General features: G+C 37.9%; 1 protein-coding gene across 4 annotated transcripts in view; it reads right to left on the reverse strand.

Moving 5' to 3' along the window:
- Positions 1–12651, reverse strand: part of ATP8A1 (ATPase phospholipid transporting 8A1) — a 123443-nt gene that overhangs the window by 110047 nt on the left and 745 nt on the right. For all 4 annotated transcript variants that reach the window (XM_074587941.1, XM_074587939.1, XM_074587940.1 and 1 more), the window contains exon 2: positions 1054–1168. In XM_074587941.1, the coding sequence (XP_074444042.1) occupies positions 1054–1168 (115 nt within the window). The remainder of the gene's footprint in view (positions 1–1053; positions 1169–12651) is intronic.

The raw sequence follows: 12651 nt of genomic DNA on the forward strand, positions 1-12651 counted from the left end.
AATCACGGAATCTTCAGAGTTGGAAGGGACCTCTAGAGATCATCTAGTCCAACTCCCCTGCTAGAGCAGTTTATCCTAGTGTAATAAGCTCTGCTAAGCCATCATCACAAAATGTTTGAGCTCCCAGCTCTTTGACAGCCTTACATTTATTTAAAAACAGACTGTTACCATCTAAGGTCCTAGTAACAGTAACACTGAAAATAATCATGCCAAAAACTTAAAAACTAAAGACTTTAAGAATATTTAAACTGGTTTTAAAGTCAATAATATTTAATTTAACTTAGCATAAAACAGTTGATTTAAAGGTGCAATTAATATATTCTGCAAAAAGTTCAGCACTGTCAAGAAACAAAGGGAAAGACAGAAAAGGCAAGTCACGCACATGAACCAAAAGCATTATAAAACACCAAGTCCACGAAAAGAAAAAGCCCACCACGTTATTTTCACTTGGGACAGGGATATCTTTGCATTCATTTACTTTGAATTTTAACATCAGAACTGAGGGCGTTTTCAGATTGAAATATACATTATTTATGAGTATTCAGTGTATTACTTAAAATTCAGTAAAAACAAACAAAACCCCACAACATAAACCATCAGCAGAGTCCTAAAGCTTGAACTTGAAATTCAAAACTAGTTTCATAAGCCACCACAGCATCTTTGAAGCTGGTTGACTGAAAAAGACAGTTTCCAAAGCACAATGTCAAGCTCAAGAGAAGTGCACCTACATTGGCATCCAGCTACCAGAAACATATTCAAAGGTGACCGATGAACTGAACTGAAAGCTGAAGAACAAATCCATACTCCAGGGATATGCTGATGGTGCAGCTGTAAAGGCAATCCTTTCCCACCCCAATCTTAAAAAATTGGAAGGTCAGGTTGTAAACAACGCAGCTGTGCTGCCCTCGCTGGTCTGCTTCACTCCCCCCTCCAGAGTCTGAAACTGTAACCAGTGGTCAGAGGAAGTGGCAGAAGCAGAATGCACAGAGTCTTCCTTCATTTTTGCTATGCAACATTCTGAAATTCAGTATTAACAAAAACACTAATTAATACCTGACATGATTATTGCAGAATTTAGTTAGCTGGGGCTGATTGATGAATATAGTTCTCAGTTCCTCTTGATCAGCTAGAGAAGTTTTCTCTGAAACATCATCTGTCTTCTCATAGCCTGTAAAAACATAGCGTGATTTTCCATATAAATAGGTTTATATACACAAGATTCAAGGCACTTTATGAGAAGAAAATACTTCTGTTGTGAATGTGAACTAAACGCATTTGCTTTTCTCACAATAACAAGTAATGATAATTTAAAAACAAAAAAGTTTCAACCTTTTGAATCATTTTAATTAGATATGAGGATAATAGGTATATAGTCAATATGCTTTGTGTATATGATATGGAATAATAACTGTAAAATCTGCTGAATTCATAAGTACACCTAAATAGCTTGTGTCACTTCATGGCAATATGAACTATAGTCTATTAATGCATCTGGTCTGAATCCAGAAGTGAGAATACAATAATAAATTTCTATCTCTCCCAGCTGAGTGATCTTGAGTTAAAAACCTGCAGAATTCTTGAAATCACTTCCAGTACTGAGGTAAGTATTTTAAAAGAAAGACATCACAAGAAATATACAACACTAACGTAAGAAAAAAGCAAGAAATTCAAGAATATACCAGTAATACCAGGTAACGTGTAATAAAAAATGTAGCTATATGACAAATACGCATTACAAACTCCGAAGATTGTACAGAGTGTACAGAGTATTGTACAGAGATCATTCACCAGATCATTTTCAAGTTTTCCATGTAAAACTTAACATTGGTCACTGCTGAATTCATAGGAAAGTCAAATATTTAAAGGGAAATTTACTGTAACCTTTATACAATTCATTTCCTGCACTGTATCTGTCCAAAATACACATAACACACTTCCCCCTTTCTGCTTCTTTTAAACTAGTGTTACACACATGCACACATCCTATAGTAGTGTTACAAGAGTTTGCAAAAAGAACACATAAATAGGTAAATTTCTTAAAAAAACTCTGTGAAAATTTAACCATTAATCTCAATGGTAGAAAACGTGTTTACCAAGAGGATGTCTGAACAATGAAATTAAATACACAAAGCATGTGTCTAGTATAGCTACCTTAAATCAAAATGACTAATTCTATATTTTTGCACAAATCACCTCTTCTCAGAAATACTCATAGAAAATTCATTGTCACAATTAAAACTAAGCAAACACAGGAAACCAATGAAAGTTACCCTACAGTGAGATCAATGATATTCTTCCAGTCCTCAGGAACCCTGCCAGACCGCTATGACCTTTCAAGGACAAGCAAGAGTGGCCTAACGGTGAGAGCTGCCAACTGCCTCTGCATTCATGAATGCATCTCATCAGATCCCATGGATTTGTGTATTCCCAGTTTAAGTGTTCCCTAACCTGGTCCTTCTCCACTGAGGTAAGTCTTTCTTGCTCCAGACCTTCCCACTGGTATCAGGAACCTGATAGTTCCTCATACCAGAACCTGTGGTTCCTGAAGGCTCATCTATCAGTAGAGACCAAAGTTGAGAAGGCTCCAAGTCCTGCATCCTCTTCGGTGTCCTTTGTCCTGCAGGTTCCCTGTTCCATTCATCAGCAGACCCATATTTTCCCCAGTCACCTTCCTCCTGCTGTTACACCTGAAGGAGAACAAGAAGGGCTTTCTACAAGCCCCTCACCAGATTAAACCCCGGGCGGGCTTTGGCTTTGCTAGGTAACTCCACCCCTCTATACTCCTCTCCAGCCATCTGTCTCTGCTTTCACCTCTTTTATGTTCCCTTGTCCCACTTGAGTTTTGTCAAGGGCTCCTTGCTAATTCATGCAGTCCTACCATGCCCTTCACTTGATTTCTTGCTCGTTGTGATGAACTCAATCTTGAGCTGGAAGGACGTGATCCTTGAAAGCCAAGGCCACTAAGCATTTGTTAGTTAATAGGATACCATTCCTTCACCTGCTACAAATTTTCTGCATGAGACTGGCCAGATTATTCCCAGAAAAGTGACATGAGTATATTCTTCGTTTGGTGTGTGCTTAACTTGAAATGGTATTATTAGAGTTACTGACGTTCCCAGCATCTGCCTCCACTAGTCAGTGAAAGCTGAGCTTTGCGTCTATTCTTCTATACGAGGAATCTTGTACCAACCTGCATCATGACTTTCATCTGTAAAAGGGGATACCAATGTATTCTTCTCTCTCAAGACTTTTCACTAACATTTTGTCAACCACTCAGCCATTAAATTGACAACCAACAGGCCTAAGAAGTCTATTCAGGATGGAGCTTGTAAAGTAAACACAGGTAGGGCATAAATCAATCACCAAAAAGCTTTAAAATAATGGATAATAATAATCTGGGTGTGTATAGCTGCTTGTTAAATAAACACGGATCATTCTGTATGCCAAATGAAAAAGTTACATAGAAAAAAAACTATGTTAAAATGCAACTGAATACAGCAGAATGTATATGCATGTCAAAGATAACTAAGGCTGTACATGAATCTTTACAAACAGGTTATGCAAAATCAAAGTCATCCTCCAGTCCACTGGCCTACTACATAGCCTCTTACCTATTATATGCAGAACATATATTTCAGACACTACCATGCAAGGTCAAGTCTCCACACATTGTGCAAAGACTCAGCAGAAACTTGTAATTTCGTGCCATTTGCTGTTCAGAATTCACAGATTCCATTACTATGCAGGAAATCACCACTACTACATTCATCCACTGCAATTTCTCTATTCCTTTCCTTCCAACTTGCTCAATGAAAGGCACACATCCAACACGCTTCTATTAAAACTTCAGTACGTATCTCAAGACAACCCTTCAGAGGAAGGGCAGCCTAAGACTGGGACCACCTGAACAAGCATCCACACAATACTCCTCAACTCAAGAAACTACATGGCGCAGGTCACAGACTAAGCATCCTATTTCCTGTTCTTGTTGCTACCTCTCCTTGGAGTAACAACCATCATACAACTGGCTATGCACAACCTCCAGTACAGAACTCCATAAACATATATCCCTATAGCACAACTGGATATAGGAAGACTAGTTTTCCAGTCAAGCCATAAATGCACATCCAGTCACATGTTTATACACCCAAATCCATCATTCCCAGTACAGGACAATTACTTTCCAGTTGCTTGATGAAGGAGCAAACACAAAATATGGCTCCTGTGAGAGCCCTCAGGTGGAAAAGCTGGAAACTATTGTGTCAAAAGTACCAACCTAGCCTGACAAAGTTCAGGAAATAAGGAAAGAGTTTGCACATTTGCGGAATGTACTACTTTAAAATTAAAGTATTCATTTAAAAACTTATGCCAGTATAAGCCTTGAATACTGACAGTGATAAAGCAAATATTAGCAGGCATTAAACACTATATATTACCTGTTTGTTAAAAAGACTAACAAACTGTAGGCACTTATTTTCATATATCAGTATTACAGCATTTATTTGTTCTCTTTAACTAAAATGACAACAAAAAGGTGCTGAGGAGCTTCGTAAACATTCACTGCCCCACTTCCTACTACCTTGAATTCACTTTTTTCAATTTTCACTTAAAAAGCAATCTTAGGAGTTAAGTTCTGAGCCTCACACATAGCCCTTCATACTTTGCAGCTTCAGAAGAGACATCCCTCCTGCCCTAGATGCATTATACTATACTGATGCTTTAAAGGTTACGCATGTCCCACCTCCCTGCCTAAATTTTATAATACATTCACTAGAGTATACAGACTGCTACACAAAGCTCAGTATCAAGGAGATACAATTTTTCTTCTCTGTTTGTGTGTGTTTGTCTATATGTGTATACACTTACACAAAAATACCTAAAAGCTTATGCATTACTGAAGTTATTATATAATCTGAAGTGGTAAATATGCTTAATTTAAATGACTAAAATGTTTTCCAAGCAACAAGAGACACAAAATGTTCTTCGAAATGCTCTGCTTTCATATAAGATTATCAGAAAGAGTGTAAATAAAAAAAAAAGAGACACTGAAATTTTAATTCAGCATTTGATATAGAGCTTCCACATCCTATCCTCCCATGCTGCCATTTCTTTAAACATCCATATACCGCCCTTTGCAACACCATTACATCTTGCTCGCATCCCCTACACAAGAACTTCAGTGAAGAGTCAGCACACCTGAGTTTCAACTCCTCTGCAGCTATGCGTCTATCCTGGTCAGCTGCCTAATGCCTCCCCAGAAATTGGGCACACTCTTCTTGCCAGGTAGCTGCTGGTTTTCAGAACTGCCTGAGGTCAAAGAGGACTCTGCTGCACAGCCGCAAGGCAAGCCAAAGCTCAGGCACCATTTCTGGGCACTCAGCATGCCAAATGTCATCAGGGACACTAAACACCTGCATATGGGACAGGCCTTCCCTACAACAATTTTTTTTTTTTTTAAAGTCAATACATTATGTTTTACAAGTGAAATTTTCCACTAATTTGTCAGATACAGGACAGTATGTTCATAGGTACCGTGTTGAGCATGACTGGGAGTTCCCCACATGATGCATTCACTAGAATTGCAACTAAAAATTATCTATCACATTCCCAGGGTTTGTTTGTATTTCGCATCTTCAGAAAACTATCATAAAGCATTTCTAATTTCTGCCATGTCTCGCCCACACTCATCTAGCATAAACAGATTAAATCATCAAAAGATTTATTTTAGTAATTTTTTTCAAATACAATGGGAAAGGAAATCTTCATCCTATTTTATTTACCTAAGGGGAATAAAGAATTTGACAACAACTGGTTGGCACTCAGACGGCCCAAAATAATGCCAGGAACTAAAATTAAAAAGGAATATGCTTTTCAACAAGTAAGGATGTTAAAGTTATGGTAGTTCATATGTTCGTTTGAAATGTCTACCAATTTACAGTCAAGAGGACAGAAATAAAGGCTGCATATTAGTCCCATTATTACAATCCCTGATGAAATCTGTCACCTTACAGGAAATAATGTCTAAGACACATATCATTTCGACTATTCACTTTCAAACATGAAGTAGGACTTCTATCCAACTACACTCACACACCTGAGCCTAACTGCATTACATCACCCCCTAACTTCTAAGAGCTACCCTTCCATGAAATTTTAAAAGCCCAAACTATAAGCTTGAGCTTAACTGCTGACTAACCTCACGTTTCAGTGCAGCAGGTCTACATAAAAGCTCACCACTTTGGAGACAAAAAAAAAAAAAAAAGCGCGCTACTAAGTGCTATACTTCTTCCTTCAGAAGTGAGGATCCGTTGGCATTAAACCAATTTGTATGAACTCAGCCGATTAAACAAATAAGCAGAGGCCAGCCTGCCATAAAAACATTGTCTACAAGTAACCGCAAGAACAAATAAAGCATACCCATACTTAATGGAAGAGAAATTTCACCAGATCATCTCTTGCTGAAAGTAGCTACATTTTTGATAAAGGTGTGTTTGAAAAGGATGCATTTAACATATGCTAGGAATTAAAGAGAGTTGGTTGCCCTTCTGTAACCCATTAGAAGGTTCCAAGACAACAGAAGAGTATTGACCTAAACATTCAGAAAGTTGACTAAGAAAAAAAATATAAAAACCTAAAGTACAGAATTCAGAAATGAAGAATAAAACCTATTCTTCATGCACAGACAATAACAAAGCATCAGCTATTACAAAATTCTGATTACGAAAAATCAGTGTAAAGAATAAAAGTAAGAACTTAAGATGAAGCAATCATTCTAATCTCTTTTTTTTTTTTTTTTTTAAAGTGTAGTCATTGCTGTGTTGCGGGTATTAAACTGATAGTGACCTAACTTGCTTCTTGTTTGTTCATTGCACTAAGCTATCAGAAATGCATTATTCCAGGGCTTAGAATTAAAAGTAGAATCACTCTTTTTGGCCTAAAGGCCACAACAATTTAAGGTCACAGCAAATTCTGAAGTACTTCTTAGTCATAATTTTGAAGTCTTATATTTAGCAAGAGTAAAACAGCACTTATCACATTTCAAACAGGAATCATAGAATCTTCATGGTTGGAAAGGACCTTTGAGATCATTGAGTCCAACCATACACACACACAAAAAAGCCCCCTACAATCTCTGCCACTAGAGCATGCCCTGAAGTGCCACATCTAGACGCTTCTTAAACACCTCCAGGGATGGTGACTCAACCACCTCCCAGGGCAGGCTGTTCCACTGCCTGACCACTCTTTCAGTAAAGTAATTCTTCCTAATATCTAATCTAAACCTCCCCTGCTGCAGCTTCAGACCATTTCCTCTGGTCCTGTCATTATTCACCTGGAACTGTGATGCTGTACTAATAAGACCTGTCATTCAGAAAGAAAAACAAATATATTCCAAGACTCTTCTTCCTCTGCTGTTGCCTGCAAAACTGCTGATATTTAACTGGAGTTGAGCTGATATTTAACCACAGCTGAATTATCAAACAGATTCTATGACGTACATTCTTCCATGCCCCCACTGACAGAAAAGCATCCGACTTGAAAAAAAAAGTTTAAAGTCAGCACTTTAAAAAGAATAATAAGAAATGTCAACACATCATACTATGACAATTTATTATGCAGAAATGGCAAGCTTCAAAACTAATTTCCTCTTAATACTCAGAATCACACTTTCTGATAATATATTTTGATTATTTTATTATTTTATGTCACTGCAGGGCCCAAACCAATAAAAATGTGCTTCAATATCAAAAGGAATGTAACTATTACCCTAATCAAAAAGCTCATTTACAAAGCTGTTGCATAAACTAGAACGACTGTACATAATATTTTTGTTCTGCGCTCTGAAAGTTATTTGCTAGCAGAACATAGAATCTGGAAATTATTGATGGATAAGCACAGAACACCACGAATTTCATTCAAAGTCACTCAATAAATAACGGAGGTTTTGATTCAGGATTTCCTTCAATCTGTTCAAAATTAAAGAATGGAAGTTAAGTTATATGCAAGAGTGGAAAATGGCAAGAAGAGATTCTAAACAGAATTGCTGCGAATTCTGAAAGTATGGAAACTGGGTAGTTTGTTCCCATGGTACAAGCTGTACCCAAAAAAAAAGTTCATAGAAAAATGTGTATTTTGCATAGAATACATGTTTTCAGTATGCAGCAAAAATAGTATCTTCATCAACAACAAAGCCCAAATAAATAACCAATGAAACAAACCAACAAAAAAAGCCCCCAACCAACCAGCTTGAGCTTTCTCCAACAAGAAAATCCACTGAAGACCATATTTTATTTCCAAGAATAAATTTGGAAGAAGCAACTCTGTTTCAACACACAATATTTGCAGGGACTCTTCCTAATCCTGTTTTGATAATAAATTTTCTAAATTAGTAAAACACCACCAATAAATTCTAAAGAGTAAGCATTGCCCAAATATTTTCCATATATCCAAATTTTCCTTTAGGTAGGGTAGTTGAACAGTTTCAGTTTCCATTCCTTAAACTAGTCTCATTTTCATTACAAGAAATTAACAAAGGTAAATACAAATAGAGTGTGACATGGAAAGAAAACCATCTCAAATCACCAGAAGGATTTTAATTAACTTCCCTTAATCATTAAAAAGTTAATTTTCAAAGTACAGCACTCAAAAGCTTTGAAAGCTGGTGCTGTAGCCAAGAACATCTCACATGAGTAAGTCTGCTAGCTCACATTCCCAAAGAACGCCGCACAGTTCAGAGGGTGTCATTATGAAACAGAAGGTCCCTTCAGAGGTATTTGTTATAAGGCCATGACACACCTTTGATGAGAGAACAGGCACTGGGAACCTTACCCGTCAGTCTGTCCTTCTGAGGACTCAGGGCACAGAAGGGAATTGTAATGACCTGCTTGAACCTGCCGGTACCACAGAGATGGCCAAGCCTGTGCTAGAATTAGATCAAGTTTTTTCACGTTGCAAAGCACTGGGATCTCAGTCTGCAAAACAGACTTGGCAGAAAAAAACCAACAGACACAAGTCACCATAATGAGCACTACATCTGGTAAAATGCTATACAGTCCTATAGAACATAAGTAGAAACACCCAAGGATATATTCGGCATTACAAAAACAGACAGTCCACTGAAGGCAACCTGATGACTACTACAGAATTTCAAAATACTGTCCCTCTTCATATGCAAGTCATCTCATCTTTTGCACAACTTTGGCTTCACCTAAGTTTTCATACAGGCATTAGGCTCCAATAATACAAAGAACTAGTTATTACCTACTTCTTGTTGGTAGACAGCACCATGGCACCTCAAACTTCTACCCTTTCTTAACGATATAATATAGTTGACTAAACTCCACCAATATACGGATGAAAATCATTAATGCTTCAATCTTCAGAGAACCTTAATAAGAACTGCCAACCACAATTCTACTCTTACAGAGTCTCTCAAAAGAAATAACATGCTTTGAATTATTACATTTTATATGATTTAATAGATGCATATATTAACTGTGCAGCTATATATAGCTAAAATAACCAAAGTTAATTACTGTATTTAATAAAGCTAGATGTAGGGGAATCTTTGAGTAGTTGTCCTGGTTCCATGTGTTTTGCAACTGCAGAATACACGACACCAATGCTATTTCCACAGCACCAAATGTCTGATGCCCAGGTACAATGCTGAGTTAAGATTACTGGTGGTGAAAACACATGTAGCAATTTCCTAAATTCATTTAGGAGGCCAGATCTTCCATGCCTTGAACAAGACTTCATTGATACACATACCACTTTAGAACTGCAGCGTTTCCTAGGCTTATGGTGAAATGCAGGTGTTCTGCTATGCAACAGGAACAATAGGCACAAAAATCTATTAAATAAAGGTTATAAGCGTGCCTGGTTATCTTTTATCAGACATGAGGAGCACAAGAACCTGCAGAGGTTTGGAAGAATGCCACAAAAATAGTAGTTCCTTTATAACCAAATCCTTTTCTCTATGCAGGTAACATTGTCTTACAGATGTTAAAACACCCACAATTTTTATTTTGTAATAATTTACATACTGTAGTATCAATTCTTCTGTGCAACTGTCAACCAGTTCTTGGGACTGATACATGTGTGCATCATTCTGACAGTTCCAACTTAGTTTATTTCATCTGAGCACAACAGTTGATTTTCTCTAATAACAGTATTACTATCTCCTCATATCAGAGAGCGCTTAGTTCTGAGACGATGTCAAGACTGTCCAGCCTGATAAGGTAGCTCATGATCCATGGAAAAGGTCTCTGAAGCAGAAATTAGTTGCTGCAGTGACAGGAGAAAAAATGAGGTTTTAACCTCAAAGACACAATACAAAAATTCTAGAATAACGGAAGTAATATTAAGCTTGCCTATCATATCCCTACAAGTCTTAGGCTAATCTATGGAATGGTCAATGTCATAACAGCACTTATGGGAGCTGCTGTTTGTGATTACAGTATTATCAGAGACTTCCAAAGAACACATAGGGACCCCACCAATAACAAAAAATTCCTACTCTGCACTGTAGCTAAGACTCTGATGGAGGTCTCTGAAGGCAGTCTTATCATCACTTTGCACAAGAGCCTCCTGTGATGGACAGATGTGCTGGTATTGGCTGGGATAGAGTTAATTTCTTTCATAGTAGCTAGTATGGGGCTATGTTTTGGATTTGTCCTGGAAACACTGTTGATAATAAAGGGATGGTTTAGCTATTGCTGAACAGTGGTTACACAGAGTCAAGGCCTCTTCTGCTCCTCACACCAGTCCACCAGGGAGTAGGCTGGGGTGGGCACAAGAAGTTGGGAGGGGACAACACTGACCCCAACTGACCAAAGGGATGTTCCATACTATATGATGTCATGCTCAGCATATAAAGCTGTGGGAAGAAGGAGGAAGACGGGGACATTTGGAGTGATGGCATTTGTCTTCCCAAGTAACCATTGTGCATGATGGAGCCCTGCTGTCCTGGAGATGGCTGAACACCTGCCTGCCCATGGGAAGCAGTGAATGAATTCCTTGTTCTGCTTTGCTCGTGTGCATGGCTTTTGCTTTACCTGTTAAACTGCCTTTATCTCAACCCACGAATTTTCTCACTTTTACTCTTCTGATTCTCTCCCCCATCCCACTGGGTGGGAGTGAGCAAGCAGTTGTGTGGTGCTTAGTTGTCAGCTGGTGTTAAAACACAACACCAGAGCTAGGGTTCCACAGTCCTTTTATGTCACTGTCAAATGCTAGGGATGAGACCCACATTGCAGAACTGTGGAGTTCTCTTTTTTTAGAAAATAGTAACATTTACTTACAAAGAACTGTTCAGAAATGGCAGCCACACTGTCCATACGTGTAGACTAACTAAACTTGGAAGCCATTTATCTCAAAAAGAAACAAGGAAGTAAGAGACTCATTGACATTGGTTCCATTGTGAATGAACTGAGTATAAATAAATTGAACTGAATATAAATAAAATGAACGAGTAACTGCCACATTAAACTAAGAGTAAGAAAACAGTAACAGTTTTTAAATTATTTTTCTTTGAGTGATACTATATATAGTATGAGTCAATAACTCCACTGCTATGATAAAAACTATCACATCATTTCCCAAAAGCTAAGTTTCTTAAAAGAACTTTCATACCTATTTTCAGACCTAAAGAAAGTATTTTTCAGAAGCCTCTTAAATCCTGTATTCAACTGTTTTACAGTCATCCAACCTTGAACACTATTCAAATAAACTAGACTTTCCCCTTCCCCCCTCTTACTGCATCTGCACGTCTTAGATATTTTACCTTTAGGGAACACCACATTTGTTAATAACCATTAAGATTCCTGTAATTAGATCATTTTGAAGAGATCATCAATTTTCCCAGTTTATTTGTGCTAAGCTTGTAGTGAAAACCAACTGTCTGGAAAAGAACTGAAATTAAGCCCTGAAAACTTGGAGATTTAGCTAGTACCATTATATGCATCTACTAACCACTGTGAGTATAGCAGCATGGCTGCTCTGGTTGTACATATATTTCAGAATTGTCCCTGGAAGGATGTACCTTCTTCCTTTCTTCTTTGAAAGATACATTCTTCTCTTTCTTGGCCAGCTAACATTTCCTCGGTAAAGGCAGAGCTAGATCTCCTACAAACCTACTTTTGGGGGAAGAAGGCACGTAACATGGGAGAAACAGGAAATGAACACTGAGATAACAGCCTACTTCCAATCTACCTTTCTTCACGCCCTTCGTAGCACAAGAAAAAAAAGGAAAAAAGAAAAAAGAAATCCTTTGGAAGAAGGATAGAGGGAGAAAGTTTCTACTTCCCTATATAGCCAAACAAAGCCAAAACCCAATCAACTGGATGTAATGGTTTAAGTGCAAAAACTTTCAGACAAAGGGCTAAAACACGCATACCTGCATCATGACAGCGACATTGCAATCATTACCTAGAGCAACTGGAAATCATAAGCTGTCCCAACACTCTGATGCTTTGGTATCAACGATGTCAAACATTACTTTTGCATGCAACAAATTAATATAATTTCACTTCAGTGATTCTTTGTACAAGGCAGTTCCTGACACGCTGTTATCCGAAGGCACGCAATCCTAGCCCTTAGGCAAGAAACACCAGCACGGTCTAAAGCTTTCAGGTAGGTTCCCTGTATCAGAAA

Source organism: Larus michahellis, chromosome 5, assembly GCF_964199755.1.
Source record: "Larus michahellis chromosome 5, bLarMic1.1, whole genome shotgun sequence".
NCBI classification, from domain to species: Eukaryota; Metazoa; Chordata; class Aves; order Charadriiformes; family Laridae; genus Larus; species Larus michahellis.